This window comes from Trichechus manatus, unplaced genomic scaffold, assembly GCF_000243295.1.
Source record: "Trichechus manatus latirostris isolate Lorelei unplaced genomic scaffold, TriManLat1.0 scaffold00044, whole genome shotgun sequence".
Classification (NCBI taxonomy): Eukaryota; Metazoa; Chordata; class Mammalia; order Sirenia; family Trichechidae; genus Trichechus; species Trichechus manatus.
The window spans coordinates 78,357-96,441 of record NW_004443980.1 but is presented as its reverse complement, the minus strand read 5'-3'; the positions used below and the strand labels follow the sequence as shown (position 1 = coordinate 96,441).

At 41.8% G+C, this 18,085-nt stretch overlaps 1 protein-coding gene across 1 annotated transcript in view; it reads right to left on the bottom strand.

Moving 5' to 3' along the window:
* Window positions 1–738: 738 nt before the first annotated feature.
* The window catches only part of NEK5 (NIMA related kinase 5), a gene marked incomplete at its 5' end in the record, with an annotated part of 80,404 nt that continues 63,057 nt past the window's right edge, over window positions 739–18,085 (bottom strand). The window contains 3 exon segments of the mRNA XM_023731506.1: window positions 739–935; window positions 4,149–4,275; window positions 12,825–12,905. Of these exon segments, the coding sequence (XP_023587274.1) occupies window positions 739–935; window positions 4,149–4,275; window positions 12,825–12,905 (405 nt within the window).

Below are 18,085 nucleotides of genomic sequence, written 5' to 3'. Positions count from 1 at the left end.
TATACTTTTTTTTGCATCAACTCTCTAAATCTTATGGGATAGCTATTAAGTTTACTCCAATTATAGTGATGAAAAAAACCAACACTCCAAGAAGTTGCAAGGAAGTTACTGCCCTAGAAGGCAAATCAAATCCGCTGTCCTTCCTTCCACATTCTCTCCCAACTGTGAGAAAGGTGGTGTTACGGATTGAATTGTGTGCCCCCAAAATATATGTTGAAATCCTGGCCCCTATACCTGTGGATGTGATCCTGTATGGAAATGGGGTTTCTTTGTTATGTTAACTAGGCCATACCCGAGTAGGATAAGTTCTCCTAATCACTTCTGAGTTATAAAAAGAATAGAATAGACACAGAGACACACAGACGGGGGAAGACAAAAACCAGGTGAGGATCCTCTACAAACCAAGGAATCAACGCATGCCTGTGGCTATAGATGAGGATGGGACGGCCGAGACCTTGATTTGGCCTTTTAGCCTCCAGAACTGTGAGAAAATAAATATCTGTTTTTTGAAGCCCCCCACTGGTGGTATCTATGTTACAGCAGCACGAGGTAACTGAGAGAGGTGGGATCCTGGATTTTTCCCCCTTATTCTCATAGCTAGGACAGTCTATTGGGATAATTTGCAGGCCAGCCTCTATGGAGGCAGGGGAGAAACAAAACAGTATCTTTGAAAGGTGTTTGATTCAAAATCCATAAAGGTTGTACTGAAAAGTAAGAACTATCATGTCGAGGTGGGCACTAGCAACACAGCTGTACCGGTGCCTGATCTTCCCCGGCCGACGATTTATGCGAACTGATCATAGCTTCACCTGCCGACTCGCTGCAGCAAGTGGAGGTGACGTCAGCGGCCGCCATCATCTGCAGCAGGATCTGCGGAGCTCCAGCATCTCACTGTCTCCTGTATCCTGCAGCAGCAGCTTCCTGAGTGAACAGCTCTGAGGGTAAGAAAATAGCTCGTTAAGTCAAAAGCAGCTAGTGTGACCAACACACCGCCAGTTCTTACGAAACTGGGGGCAGCCCATCAGCTGGCCCTCGGCAGGGAAAAGCTCCTACCTTCATTCTAACACATACTGCGACTTAGAAGACTGAAAGTATAAGCAGGTTCAAAAATGGTTTCACTGTCATCATTAATGTTTGACTGACCAGCCAATATATCTAAATGTCAAAGAAATCATAGTGACACCAATGGAAACGCCCCTGAGGCATCCATGAGATCTTTTACTTTAGTCTATTTCCATGGGAATGCAGTCTGTTTTCTTATTTAAAAGATCACTTGTACTGTTTTTTCTTTATTTATTACTATGTTTTCATCGCAGGAAATTTGAAAATCAGATAAATAGAAGAAAATAAAAATCACTCATAATCCTACCATTCAGAGACTACTAAAATTCCCATTTTTCCCCTTGCATATGGTTTTTTGCTTCGTCTTGGAATAAAAATGGTGCTGCATACTACCTACCCTGTCAGAACTTGCTTTTTCAATTAGCACTGTATCATCTTGAGGTTATTGAATACTCTTTCTATACAACCATTTTTAAACCTGTGCAGTTTCTGTTTCATGCACATATTATAATTTATTTAACTAATTCCTTTTTGCTGGATTTTTAGGTTGCCAGTGACTTTTCGGAAACCCTGATGGCGTAGTGGTTAAGAGCTATGGCTGCTAACCAAAAGGTCGGCACTTCAGATCCATCAGGCACTCCTTGGAAACTATGGGGCAGTCCTACTTTATCCTATAGGGTCACTATGAATCAGAATTGACTTGATGGCAATGGGTTTGGTTTCTTTGGTTTAGTGACTTTTCACTATTATAGATAATACTATAATGGACACATTTGTAGCTAAATTTTCATGGGCATTCATGATTATTTACTGTAGATAAACTATTAAAAATCACACCTTTAGAAGTTAGTATCCTTTGCTTTGCCAAAGCTTTTTATTGTTAAAATCAAATCTATTCCTGACTTCTTCTGTGATTATTTTCTGTGTATTTTGAATACCTAGATCTTCCCTATGCAAAAATTACTTTTACTTGCTTTATAACCTAAACCGCATCACTGTCGAGTTGACTCTGACTCATTGATGGTACAGGACAGAGTAGAACTGCTACCATAGGGTTTCCAAGGCTGAAATCTTTACAGAAGCAGACTGCCATATCTTTTTCCTATGGAGCAGCTGCTAGGTTCAAACCACTGACCTTTCAGTTAGCAGCTGAGGGCTGTAATCACGGCACCACCAGGGTTCCTTCCTTACTTTATAAGCTCATTATTTACAAATAAACTCTTCAATTCTTATGGAATTTGTTTTGTTGTACCATACTATGTTTTTGCTGTTAGCTGCTGGTGAGTCAGCCCCTGACTTATGGTGACCCCATGTGTTACAGAGTAGAACAGCTCCATAGCGTTTTCTTGGTTAGAATCTTTTAGGGAAGCAGATCACCAGGCCTTTTCTTCCTCAGAGCTGCTGGATGGGTTTGAACTGCCAACCTTTCGGTTAGCAGCCAGTTACAAACCACTTGCGCCACCCAGGCTCCTTGTATATACTATGTAGGGTCTAATTTCACATTTTTATTGAAATTGTTAACCAATTGGCCCATGAGCATTTATCTGAATAATCCTCTTTCCCAATGACTATGATGTCACTTTTAGCATACACTAAATTATGATACATACTAGGGTTTGCTCATAAACTACCTCTTCTATTTCACTGCTTTGTCTATTCTGTTGCTAACCTCACATTGTTTTAATGACTATAAATTTATATAATATACTTTGATATTTGGAAGGGTAAGTGTCTCTTAATTTTCTTTTTCAGACTTTCTTGGAGAGTTAAGAATCACTCAGCCAAGATCCTTACCACAACCCCCACCCCAAAATTCTATTGTTATTTTGATTGAAATCAGAATATTTCATTTATTCCAGTGGCCTTTAAATATTTCAGTAAAGTCTTATAGTTTTATTCATATGTTTTGCATAATTTTTGTAAAGTTTATTCCTAAGTACTACGCACACACAGACACACACACACACTCAACACACAGAGAGTTGTTACTATAAATGAGATCTGAAGATCAACTGGGGAAAATATTTGCAATAAATACTACAGGTAAAGGTTTAATTTAAATGAGTCTAATAAAAAATGCAAACAACATTTTCAGTAGAAAATGAACACATAATTCATAAGAAACATATAAATGGTCAATAGCATGAATAATTACAGAAAAGCAAATTAAAGTGACAGACTTTTAGTTTCAAACTGATGAAGTCATCTTGTCTTTTTCTATCTTAAAAAAGGTAGCTAAGAAATGAGCCAGTTATCTTTTAAGGTCTTCAACCATCTCTCTCCTCTTCCCAGCCAAACTTATGCAAAGAACAGCATATGCTCTCAATACCAAACACAAGCTCAGTGCTACAAAGGGCTGGGCAGAGGCCCCATAAAACCAGTTTCCATGGAGTTGATTCTGACTCATGGTGACCCCATGTGTGTCAGAGTAGAACTATGCTCCATAGGGTTTCAATGGCTGATTTTTCAGAAGTAGATCACCAGGTCTTTCTTCCGAGGTACCTCTGGGTGGATTCACACCTCCAATGTTTTGGTTAGCAGCCAAATATGTGATACTACAGAGCTCTAAGCTAGTGATGGTGGGAACTAAAAGGAGGAGGAAGACTCCAGACACATTTCAGAGAAGAAACCACCCTGGGTGGGCAGTAGCAACTGTCAGGATGGTGAGGGTATTAACCAAGATGAAGGTGCACAGGACAAGAAGCAAGTTAGGAAAGAAGAGTTAGTCAGTTGATTTTACAACATGCTTAGTTTGAAACACTAGTTGGACTTGTCTATAGACTTCCCAGCAGATACTAAGAAAGATGGAAAGGTATGGAGCTCCTACGAGAAGCTGGTGCTGAGGGAGTTGGTGAAACTGCCCAAAGAGAAAGTGTGGAATGAGACAAGAGGGCTGAATCTCAGCGACTGCCTACACCGCAGGGGTGGGCTGAAGAGGAGGAGTGTGTTGTCAGAGAAGCCCAGCTCAGAGCGAGCAGAGAAAGGTCAGGTGACTGTGGAATGTGGGAGCCAGGTGAGGAGAGACTGCTGGTGGATTGCTAAGTAAAACGGTCCCTTCTCATCTACAGCTTTTACGGGATACATACCTACTTCTTGGCAACAGAGTTGTTCAAAAGCTTTGTCTGTATAATCTTCATGCTGTTTCATAAATTTATCTTCCTTAAACTTCATGCCATCCTCAAAGGTCAAAGTTTCATTTAGTGTGTCCATTGCCTAAAGCAATTCCATAGAGTTTCATGAGAAAGAAACCATATTTTGAAGAAAATATTTTTTTTGTGTTCCCTGTTATACCATTTAGCAAGACACATGGTAAATATTGAATATATGTTTATTAAACAAAGAAATCAGTAGAATTTTAAAACTGGAAGTTATGTTGGAACAAGATAGAAATAGAAATGTTTTCATTTCTGTTCCTCGTCAATAGTGACAAGCACGGATTATGTGGCAACTATATTTCATTCAGACTTCCTGCCTTGGATATTATTCTACTTCCACTCCATTCTAGAGAACTCTCAAGGTTATCTTGTCCACACCTTGGTTTGAGAATGCAACATGCCTAATGAGGTCCCTAAAACTGTTCCTAAAACTCCACAGTCAATACTAAACTGATCGCTTCTGTTTCAAACGTATCAAAGCACAGAAAAGCAAAGGATGAACACCCTGCTGAGTAAAACTTTCTTGACACATCCTTTGACTTCTGTGCCTCATGTCACAGAAGCACTGTGGCTGTGCCACTCCTTAGTTCCAACCTGGAAACAGGCCACAGATCTGCTCCTCTCCAACAACTCTGGGGCACTTAGAGGCCTAGTGGCTAGATAGAGGTGGGTGCTAACTATGATTACTCAAATAAAGTATTATGCAGCAAAATCCTTGTAAAAACATGAGAGAAGTGATAACATAAACATATAAAAGTCAATAAAGGACAAGAAAGAAATTGAGTATTAGGTGTGATATATATAGACATATGCTAATACCTATAGTATATATAGTAAGTATAGTCATAACTATATACATTGGGCACTGGTGGCGCAGCAGTTAAGTGCTCAGCTGCTAACCAAAAGGCTGGCGTTTTAAACCCACCAGTCACTCTGTGGGAGAAAGATGTGGCAGTCTGTTTCTGTAAAGACTTACAGCCTTGGAAACTCTATGGGGCAGTTCTACTCTGTCCTATAGGGTCACTATGAGTCAGAATCAACTCAACAGCACACATATATGTGTATAGACTCTCTTGCTCTCTATAAATATAAATGTAAATATATATATACACACACACTCGGAAACCCTGATGGCATAGTGGTTAAGTGCTACGGCTGCTAACCAAGAGGTCAGCAGTTTGAATCCACCAGCCACTCCTTGGAAACCCTACAGGGCAGTTCCACTCTGTCCTATAGGGTCGCTATGAGTTGGAATCAACCTGAAGGCAACAGTTTGTTTTGGTATATATATACTCGTTGTTAGCTGCCATCATGTTGATTCCAACTCAATGGTGACCCCCTGTGTGCAGAGCAGAACTGATCCATAGAGTTTTCAAGGCTGTGACCTTTCAGAAGCAGATCAGCAGTGTCTTAGGCTGGGTTCTCTAGAGGGGCAAAAGCAGTGAAGCATATGTATACATACATATATATATAGAGAGAGATTTATCTCAAGGAAATAGTTCACGCAGTTGTAGAAGCTGGCAAGTCCCAAGTCCATGGGTCAGGCATCAGGCTGCAGGCTTCTCCTGACTCACGTAGCTGCAGGGGTTCACAAACCCAAGATCAGCAGGTCAGACAACAGGCTGCTGGCTCACCGGCTGTGGAGGGTGATGAATCCAAGATTGGAAGGTAGGACAGCAGGCCACTGGCACACAGACTGTGGAGGCCGATGAATCCCAAGATCAGTAGGCAATACTGTAGGCAGCTGGCTCAAGTCCCAAGTACCAGAGGTCAAATGATGACGAGTCAGATGCAGGACCCAGAGCAAGCAAGTTAGCTTTGCCAGAATGTCCATATATATAAACTGGATGCAGGCCACACCCCCAAGGAAACTTGCCTTACAACTAATTGTCTGATCACATCATATCACATCATGGAGGATGACTACATCATCACATAACTGCCAAACGACGTCATTATATAACTGCCAAACTACATCATTACATAACTGCCAAACCACTGAGAATTATGGAACAGCCAAGTTGACACACAACCTATGGCAGTCCACCCCTTGTCAGCTTGGCACCTGTACACATCTTAAATCATATACAATCTCTAAATTAAGACAAATACAAAGTCATACTTGCACAAAACATGATAAAACTAATGTGTACAACTGAAAATACACTAGCCCCATTTACATCTTATATTTTATAAGTGAAGAAAACAAAAATATTTGATGCACATAAGTAAGGAAGAAATACTCATAACAATTACGATCCTTGTTCTGCAACTGGTTACATGGTTGTGACTGGTATTTAGAACTACCTTCTTCCACCACCCATTCTGTATTCCCTTTGCTCCTGGCAAGCACCTCAGCTGGTTGTGGTTCTTTGCCTGGTGGGGTGACCCAAACCTTCATTCTGGGACATTAGTAGTCATGTCAGAAATGGGTTGCTGAGTTTTCCACTGATTTTAATTACAGGGATGGTAGTACTAAGAAATGCCCTAAGGGATCTCCTGTATTCCAGACATACTTCATTATGCAACATTAATATGATTTTCCCTTGGTAGTCAGGGTCAATTCCACCAGCCAATATGGTAACTCCTTTTTTTGCCTGTTGATCCAGAGGCATGAGGAGCCCAAAGTGCCCAGGTGGCATTCTTAACTTATAGTTAAATGGAATCTGTGTTGTGTGTCTCCAGGTGGGAGCATTCCTCCTTTTGGAACTAAGACCTCTAGACCCACAGAGCATAGGGTCGTGGTGACAGGAAGCAAAAATTTTGCGAGTGGGTCACTAGGGGTAATAGTGAGTGGTGCCACTCCCATCTCCACACCTTGATTCCTGCACTCGTGAATCCTGGTTATGGGAGAAACAGCACCACGTATTGGATGCTGGTTTACAGCATATACAACCTCCTGGAGAACACTGCCCCAACCTTCAAAGTGTCGCCACCTAGCTGGTGCCATAATTGTGTCTTTAGAAGGCCATTCCACTGTTCTATCAAGCCAGCTGCTTCAGGATAATGGGGAACATGGTAAGACCAGTGAATTCCATGAGCACAGACCCATTGAGTCCCTTGATCTGAGGCAATGCTGTGTGGGATACCATGACGGTGTTTAAGGCATTCTGTGAGTCCATGTATGGTAGTTTTGGCAGAGGCATTACATGTAGGGAAGGCAAATACATATCCAAAGTAAGTGTCTATTCCAGTGAGAATGAAAAGCTGCTATTTCCACGATGGAAGCAGTCCAATGTAATCAACATACCACCAGGCTGCTGGATGATTGCCTTGAGGGATGGTGCCATATCGGGGACTCAGTGTTGGTCTCTGCTGCTGCCAGATTGGGCACTCAACAGTGGTTGTAGCCAAGTCGGCCTTGGTGAGTGGAAGTCCATGTTGCTGAGCCCATGGATAACCTCCATCCCTGGCACCATGGCCACTTTGTTCTTGAGCCCATTGGGCAATGACAGGAATAGCTAGGGAAACATGACTGGTTTCCACAGAACGCATCATCCTATCCACTTGATCGTTAAAATCCTCCTCTGCTGAGGTCACCTTTTGGTGAGCATTCACATGAGACACAAATATCTTCACTTTTTCAGCCCATTCAGAGAGGTCTATCCACATACTATTCCCCACACCTCCTTGTCACCAATTTCTCAATCATGTTCCTTCCAAGTCTCTGACCAACCAGCCCATAAATCAGTATAAAATCACACACATCAGGCCATCTCTCCTTCCAAACAAAGTGAAAAACCAGGTGCAAAGCTCGAAGTTCTGCCCATTGGGAAGATTTCCCTTCACCACTGTGCTTCAGGAAGGCCCCAGAAAGGCATTGCAGTGCTGCCACTGTCCACTTTCAAGTGGTATCTGCCTATCACAAGAACCAACTGTAACCAGGCATGAGTTTTCTCTTCCTCAGTCAACTGATCATAAGGAACTCCCCATGAGGCAATAGGTGCAGACTTCAGAGGGCAGGTAATGTGACAGGAATGGATACCTTCGTCATTTGGGCCACTGCCTTATACAACTTACTTGTGCCTTCAGGTCCTGCTCGAGCCCAATCTCGTATATAACACTTCCATTTAATGATAGAGTGCTGCTGTGCATGTCTGACTTTATGACTCTGTGGGTCAGACAACACCCAGTTGATGATGGGCAGCTCAGGCCACATGGTGACTTGGTGTCCCATGGTTAAGCATTCAGTAACTAAGACCCAGTAACAAGCCAAAAGCTGTTTCTCAAAAGGAGAATAGTTATCTGCAGAGGATCACAGGGCTTTACTCCAAATTCCTAAGGGTCTGTGCTATGATTCAGCAATAGGGGCCTGCCAAAGACTCCAAACAGCATCTGTATCTGCCCCTAATTATTCAAGCACCATTGGATCAGCCAGATCATATGGCGCAAGTAGAAGAGCAGCTTGCAAGGCAGCCTGAACCTGTTGTAGAACCTTCTCTTTTACTGGACTCCACTGAAAACTAGCAGCTTTTTGAGTCACTTGATAAGTAGGCAGGAGTAGCACACCCAGATGAGGGATATGCTGCCTCCAAAATTCCACCAGGTGTTGCGTCTCCTTTTTCATTGTAGGAGGGGCCAGATGTAACAACTTATCTTTCACTTTAGAAGGAATATCTCCACATGCCCCATACCACTGGACTGCTAGAAATTTCACTGAGGTGGAAGGTGCTTGGATTTTTTGTGGGATTAATTTTCCACCTTCTAGCACACAAATGTTTTACCAGTAAGTCCAGAGTCATTCACACATCTTCCTTACTAGGTCTAATCAGCATATCATCAATGTAATGGACCAGTGTGACATCTTGTGGAAGGAGAAGGCAATCAAGGTCCCTGAGGACTAAATTATGACATAGGGTTGGAGAGTTGATAAGCCCCACAGTAGGACAGTGAAGGTGTATTCCTGGCCTTAACAGCTGAAGGCAAACTGCTTCTGGTGTTCCTTTGAAACCAGAATCAAGAAAAAGCCATTGGCTAGATCAATAGCTATATACCAGGTAACCAGGAGATGTGTTAATTTACTCAAGCAATGAAACCACATCTGAAACAGCAAGTGCAATTGGAGTAAACACCTGGTTAAATTTATGATAATTCACTCTCATTCTTCAGATCCACCAGTTTTTTGCACAGGCCAAATAAGTGACTTGAATGGGGATATGGTGGGAATCACCACTTCTGCATCCACGATGGTGGCAGTAATCTCTGCAATCCCTCCAGGAATGTCATATTGCTTTTGGTTTGCTATTTTCCTATGTAAGGGCAGTTCTTATGGCTTCCATTTGACTTTTCCTACCATAATAGCCCTTACTCCACTTGTCAGGAATCCAGTGTAGGGGTTCTGCCAGTTTCTGAGTATGTCTATTCCAATTATACATTCTGGAATTGGGGAAATCACTACAGGATGGATTCGGGGATCCACTGGACCCACTATGAGACAAACATGAGCTAAGACTCCATTAATAACCTGACTTCCATACGCCCCCTACTCTGACTGGTGGGCCAGTGACATTTTGGGTCTCCTGTAATTAGTGTCAGTTCAGTAATCCCTGAAAATTCTGATTATTTCTCTTGGTCCAATGAACAGTCACTTTCAGAAAAGGCCGTAGATCCCTTTGGAGAAGACTTGGAGAAAGAGTGATAGTATAAATTTTTGGCAGTATAGTGGGGTCCTTCCTCAAGGGGATCCAGCTTTCCCTTCATTCAAGGAGTTGTGAGTCTGTAAACTGACTTAAGTCTGGGAATTGATTGAGGGTCTGTGACTCTCTATTCTAGCACTTTGAGTTAGACTGTCATTCACTTGACCTAGAACTCTTCCGCTTGTACAGATCAAGTAAATATTTAGATTTCCCATCTATTTCACTCCTAGGGACACCATGACTAAGTAGCCAATGCCATAAGTCTGTACAAGTCAGACTTTTCTGACCACTGCTCTGACTTCACTGTCCATCACCATAACCACGCCCACCTTATATTTGTTGATTGAGTGCAGCCACTTGGCCCTACCACCACAGGGTCCAGTCAGCCCCATTGTAGTTAGGTGTCTTAATTCAGTTAGGGCAGTTCCCACTGTCAAATCTGACTTACATAAAATAGCAATCACAGCAGTCTTCAAGGATTCTGGGGCTCCCTTCACAAATATGTTCCTCATTGTGGTAAAAGGTGTGTCCTCTGGGCACTCCATGGGTGGGTCTGTAGGTCTAACCTGATAAATTCACTCTAACATGCCAATTTCCCTAAGCCTTTGGATACCTTCTTCTACAATATACTAAGGCAAGTCTGGTATTTCAACTTGATTTAGTGTAGGCTACTGCTTAATCCATGCTTCAGTGAACCAATCAAATAAACTATTAGATCCTTTTCTAACTTCTCGAGCTGAAACATTGAATGAAGAATCTGTGCTTAGTGGGCCCATATCAATAAACTCAGACTGATCCAACTTAATATTCCTTGTACCATTATCCCACACTCTTAATAGCCATTCCCAGACATACTCCCCAGGTTTCTGTTTGTACATATTAGAAGAGTCAAACAGTTCTTTTGGAGTGTAGTATACCTGTTCCTGGGTCAAATTTTGTATTTCACCTTTTGGGCTTGCTGAGACTTAAGTCTAGTTACATGTCTAGAAGCAAAAATAGGTGATGGGGGTGGGTTCTGGGAACATTCAGCAATGTCTTGTAAGGCTTATGCCCCAGCCAATGACTGAGATGCTGCCCCAGGTGATATCTCAGTCAAAGGCTCTTCAGACCCAGCTGGGTTAATCTAATCAGATGGGGGTGGAGGGGCTAATGGTTTTATTGGGGAAGGTGGCTTAGCAGACAAAAATGGTGTAATCTCTTCAGAAGGGAGTAAGGGGCTGGTTCTGTTGGCAGGAATGACTCAACAGAATTTAGGGGCTCAGTGTCTGCAGCTTCCTGATTATCTGCCCATACGTCCCCATCCCAAGTTTCAGGATCCCATTTCTTCCCAATCAATGCCCTCACTTTAACTTTAGACACTATTCAAGGTTGAGAATTCAGTTGGTGTTGTAATTCAGCTACCCTTATGATAAAACTCTGGGTTTAGTTTTCAGCAATATCAGCTATATTACTACAAGAAATAAGGCTTTTTTTCAGGGCATAAGTGGAAACTTTGAGGTCTTTAATGTGGTGCTTAAGCTGTGACTCTGAAGCCCTGAGCTCAACTCTTTCTTTCACCACTTTGTCTAGCAAAAGTAGGACCAAACAATTAGCTTCCTTATACTTCTCATTCTGACAAAATTGTAGAAAAGAATCAAAAAATTGATCACCCAGAGCTTTGCTTCTCACCAATACTTGATCTATTGGTGGTGATATTTTGCATATTAATATTGCCACCTCATGCCATGGATTAGCAGCGTCCTCTTTACTACTAGAGGCAGAGTCATCAGTGCCTTTAAGACTAGTTAGACTTGAGAACCAATTTAGAAAACTCATTCTTATGCTTTTGTTTCTCTAGAACCACCTTTGGTACCAAGTGTCTTAGGCTGGATACTCTAGAGAAGCAAAACCAGTGAAACATATATCTATATACATATATAGCTCATGCTGTTGTAGAAGCTGGCAAGTCCCAAGTCCGTCAGTCAGGCATCAGGCTGGAGGCTTCTCCTAACTCACATAGCTGCAGGGGCTGACAAACCCAAGATGGGCAGGTCAGACAGCAGGCCGCTGGCTCATGGGCTGAAAAGCCTGATGAATCCAAGATCAATAAGTAAGACAGCAGGCTCCTGGCTCACACGCTGTGGAGGCTGATGAATCCCAAGATCAGTGGGTAGGATGGCAGGCTGCTGGCTCATAGGCTGAAGAAGCTGATGAATCCCAAGATAGGCAGGCAATACAGCAGGTAGCTGGCTCAAGTCCCAAGAACTGGAGGTCAGATGATGATGAGTCAGATGTAGGATCCAGAGCAAGCAAATAAGCTTTGCCAGAACGTCCGTGTATATATATTGGGTGCAGGCCACACTCCCAAGGAAATTCTTCTTACAACTGATTGGCTGATCACATCAGATCACATCATGGAGGATGATTACATCATTACATAACTGCCAAACTACATCATTACATAACTGCCAAACCAATGAGAATCATGGTCCAGCCAAGTTAACACACAGCCTTAACCATCACAACCAGGACTGTCTTCCAAGGCACCTCTGGTGGGTTTAACCTCCAACCTTCTGGCTAGTAGTGGAGCACTCAACCGTTTGCACCACCCATGGACTCCCCAAATAAAAGGCAAATTCAGAGAAGATGAAATGGAAACACAAATCAGTTTATTTTGATATCTGCTAGTAGGTCTGGGAAAAAGTGGGATAAATATGATGTTGAAATCAAATCATAAAATCAGGTTGATTTATTGTATTTGTGCACTGTATTCCTGCACTGTGAGAAGGAGAGCAATCCAATAGTTACAATTACAATCCCTAGGTCAATTTTCTTTGACATTACAGATACTTAAAACCATTAGTTTGACATTACAAAATACGGCAATTCCATGAAATAGTAGGGAAAATGTCCTGTAGCTGATCGAGATAAAAAACTGTGGACCCCTAACCAGTGTTTCTATATGGAATCTAAAGACAAAAATGTTTATTACCTTAGCGTCATATTTCTGTTCTGGAATTTTACTTTCCTCTATGTTCTGAAGCCTAATATGTTTCAAGTTTCTTTCAATATCCTGAAAGGTTAGAGAAAATTGAAATTCTATCATTCAATGTTGATCAAACAATTACACTCTCTGGATTTCTGGATTGAATCTGATGATTAATTTGAAGGCAAAAACATGCCTTTGTAAGGAAGGTTAATAAGAACTCACTGAAAACTTGGGCATAGCGTTCATTAATTTGAAGTATTAATGTATTTTGTGGAAACAGACAAAGACCACCCAAATGAGAACAAACAAAGGCTATTTACTCAGAGCTTACATAGCCAGGGAGTCATTCACCTTCACTGTCATTTGGCAGAGACTCAGTCAGGCACAGCAGTGGGAAACTTCATAGAGGGAAAAAGTGTGCCCTGATTGGAGGCTGTTGGCGTGGGGAAGCTGGAGGCAGGCTGACTAGAAGCAAGGCTTCCTGTGTGATTGGTTAGGGGGCATATTTGGCTTTCTCTGGTTGGTCCTAACTTGGAAGTGGGGACAAAAATTAAGGAAGCTGTCAGTTATTAAGTCTTGGCCATTTGGGGGCTCACTGCCACAAGGATTGTTGTTTGGATTCCTGGACTGGTAGCTGCAGATAGTAGTTTGACTTCCTGGGTTGGACGTTGCAGATTGTGGGTCAGAGTTCTATATTTACAAATGGTCTGGCCATTGTCCATCTGTTCATCTGGTCTCTCAATTTTAGCACTGGTATTTCGATGACTAAAATTCTATAATGTGGCAATGCTTTCCACTCTAGTCCAAGCCAATCCAACCCAATCCAATTCAAGCATATAATTTTGACTAGAGGATCCTGCCCTTAAGAGGCTTATGAATCTGAAAAGTGCACAGCTTTATAAAGACGAGGGCTCTGAAAATTAAAAGGCAATTTCACGGAGGAAGGGAAGAAAGTAGTAAAAGTGGATGACAAGAATTTCAGAGGAACAATTGATAGATGAACTCTAAGTGCTGGAGTTTCTCAGGGTTCAGTCCTGGGCCCTCTTTTCCTCTCTTCCTTCAATATACGGGATAGCATCAACTCCTATGGATTTAAATGCCATCTTATTGTATGCGATAACTCTGAAACGTGGATCTTCAGGTCTGACCTTTCCCCTCTTCTGAGCTTCAGACTCACATAGCCAACTGCCTACTTAAATCATCTTCACTTTAATATTCATTCCACAAATCCACATGGAGCCCCACTAGTGCCAAACACTGTCCTTCGCCCTGGGCTGGTGAGTGAACATGCTGGAAAAGGCCCCTGCTCACTTGGAGCTTATATTTGCTGAAGTGATACATGTATCAACAACATAATGACATAATTTCAGCAAGTGTTAAGTGCTAGAAAGGAAATAAAACAGGGTAACAGGATTGAAAATGAGTAAGGGGTGAGGGTAATGCAGGGAAAATGTACTGGCATTTGATTTGTGCCCCGGAATGATACGGGCCTTAGCACATGAAGACCTGGGGAAAGCATGTTCCAGGCAGGGGGACCGCAGGGGCAAAGACCCCGAAGCAGGTATGCAATCTCTCGGACCTTCTATAACTCAACTCGTCCGAACAAAGCTCTTGATTGTCCCACCCCCACAGGATTGCTCCCCATTCTTCCCCAGCTGAATAAACGGCACTGTCATCCCCTTCAAGCCTGAGTTTGAGTTTACTTGATTCTTCACCCCCTACGTCCAATCCCGCAGTCAGTCCTATTGAGTCTCTGCAAAATTATATATAGATAGATAGACAGATATAGATAAATATCTATATGAAAATTATATATATCATCAAAATATAGATACATATCTATATGAAAATTATATATATCATTTTACTTTTTCCCATTTTACTTTTGGTCTCCATCATCTCTCATCTGCATTACTACAACAACTTCCAGCCAGTCTCTTTTGTCCCTTTCACTCTGCTTTCCTTAAAGCAACAAAAGTGATCCTGTTAAAATGTAAATCACATTGCAACTCTCCTCTTTCCCTGGCAAACCACCCTTTAATGATTTCTCATCACGCTTAGAAAAAAATCCCAAGCATCTTATATAGCCTAAAAAGCCCTATAAAATCTGGTCTCTTTCCAACCCCATCTTTTACTACTAAAACCATTCAATCACTACATTCCAGCTATGCTGGTTTTCCTTTAATTCCTAGAACATTCTAAGCTCTCTTCCACCTCAGAGCCTTTGCATTTGTTGTTCTCTTTGCAATGCCTGGAATTCTTCTCCTCCCAACTCTTGAAATGGCTTGCTTCTCTTTACCTCCTTTGGGCCTTAGCTTCTATGTTGTTTCAGACAGGGTTTACACAACCATCCTAAAGTTATTCCACATCTCAGCCTTTTGTTTTCTTCTTAAGAAAGCTTGCAACTATTTTATTCATTGGGTTTTGCATGTCTTCCCCACTAGAATGTGGACTCTGTGAGTACAGTGCTCTTGCCTATTTGTTCACTGCTGTGTTCCCAGTGCCAAGCACAATTCCTAAAACATACAGTAAGTCCTTGTTGTTGAATTAATAAAGAAAGGTGGCAGATCAACGGCCTGAAAGTGGCAATAGGAAGGAGGGAAGGAAGGAAGGCAGGCAAGAAGGAATGAAAGTAGTGAGTGATTGAGGACTTACCCTTTCAGATTCTGCTCCAAGATAATACTGGAATTGGGGCAATAGAAGAGTAGGAGAAGGAGCAGGCTTCATGGGCCTGGAGAAATTTGAGGAGGGGGAAGAAAAGTTTTAGGATGTCTATTTCTAATGACAGAATGGGATTCCAAAGAGCCCAGATGGAAGGATTCAATAGCAGGGTAGAAAGAGGTGGAGTTGGACTGGGAATCAGTAAAGCTCATCGAGAAACCAATGAGAATACAGAGGAAGTAACAAGGAGAGGAGAGATTTAGATTTAGGGCAGCTTATTTATTTATGCTTATCCCAGATGATACCAGGAATTACAGAAACAGGATATCGAGAAATAGGCTGAAAAGATGGGGACAACAATAAGGGACAAGGAAAATTTAGTCAGTGGAGAAGACTATGGAAAAAACTTCAGATAAAATGTTGGCCTCACAGACTTCTGTAAGAGTCCCTTTCCATGTGGCCTGATGACACTGCTCAACCGTTTCACAGTTTCTGGTCAGTATCCTGCCATCTTGAACCTGACCCCTGCAATGACTGTGCTTAATTTACTCAACAAAGAGTAAGAAGTACCTATTACCATATTTCACCAAATCTAAGATGCCATTCTCATTTTCTAGAAATAGTTAAAATGTGAAAAAATAGATCTCAGAATTGAAGAAATATGGCATGTTCCCAGAACTGCCTAGGTGCTAAAGATCTAAGTGGAGCAGGAAAGGAGACAGATAAAGAAGTGGGTTCACAAACTTCTAGTTCCAGCCAAGACAGAATATTAGGAATGGAATTTACTCCCCTGCCTGAAGTGATCAAAGAACAGGATCAAATAGATGAAACCATGATTTTCAGTACACTAGACATCAGGCAATAAAGGACAGTGATTTCTGAGTAACAGAAAACAAATGAGGTGATCCCTACAATTGCCCCAGCTTACTATCTTGAGAGAGTCTGCAGGCCATGGTGCAGGGATGGGGAACCCAGGCAGAGCCTGGTAGACTCCCCAAGTTGACAGGACAAAGCCAGGAGCCTAGGGATACCAAGGGAGCTAGAGTTGAAATGACCGAGTCCCAAACAGGAAAGAGCTGCACAGAGAACTATGGGCATCTACAGGGGGTCTCCTCGAGTGCTCAGCAGAAATACTGATCAATGTATGCATACGAGGAAACTATCTGAGACCGGGAGAAAAAGACAGCCAAGACAATTAGAACAGTACTTGGCACTCACAGTGGGTGAGAATAGTGATTATTCCCACAACCAGACTAAAACACCTCATAATTCATATTTATAAGAGAGCACTAGTGAGTGTGGGACAGTTTCAAGCAGCCTGACATACCTGTGATTTGAGTCCTTGAAGGAAAAAGAAGACAGAGAGGAGGTTACAGAAAAAATACTTGAAGAAATAATGGCCAAAAAATTCTTAGTTTGATGAAAACCAAAAACCTACAGATTCAAGAATCCCAATGAATGCCAAGCTCAGGAAGCATGGAGAAAGCTACACTAAAGGTACATCATAATCAAAGGGAAGAGGCCCCAAATAAGTAAAGCATTACTCAAGAAGAACAAAGTTGGAGGCCTCACACTGCCTGATTTTAGAACCTATTATACCACCACAGTAGTTAAAACAGACTAGTACTGGTACAACAACAGATACATAGACTAATGGGACAGAATAGAGAATTCAGACATAAATTCATCCACCTATGAGCAGCTGGTTATTTGACAAAGGCCCAAAGTCCATTAACTGGGGAAAAGATAGTCTCTTTAACAAATAGTGCTGGCATGATTGGATATCCATCTGCAAAAAAATTGAAACAAGACGCATACCTCACACCTTGCACGAAAACTAATTCAAAATGGATCAAAGACCTAAATATAAAATTGAAAACAATAAAGATCATGGAAGAAAAAACAGGGACAATGCTAGGAGCCCTAATACATGGCATAAACAGAATACGAACCATAAGTAACAATCCACAAACACCAGGAGAGAAACTAGATAACTGGGAGCTCCTAAAAATGAAACACTTACGCTCATCAAAAGACCTCACCAAAAGAGTCAAAAGACAACCTACAGACTGGGAAAAAATTTTTGACGATGACATATCCGATCAGGGTCTAATCTCCAAAATCTACAAGATACTGAAAAACCTCAACAACAAAAAGACAAATAACCCAGTTAAAAAATGGGTGAAGGATATGAAAAGGCACTTCACCAAAGAAGACATTCAGGTGGCTAACAGACACATGAGGAAATGCTCACAATCATTAGCCATTAGAGAAATGCAAATCAAAACTACAATGAGATACCCTCTCACCCCAACAAGGCTAGCATTAATCTAACAATCACTAAATAATAAATGTTGGAGAGGTTGTGGAGAGACTAGAACACTCATACACTGTTGGTGGGAATGTACAATGGTACAATCACTTTGGAAATTAATTTGGCACTTCCTTAAAAAGCTAGAAATAGAAGTACCATACGATCCAGCAATCCTGCTCCTTGGAATATATCCTAGAGAAATAAGAGCCGTCACAGGAATAGATATATGCACACCCATGTTCATTGCAGCACTGTTCACGATAGCAAAGAGATGGAAACAACCTAGGTG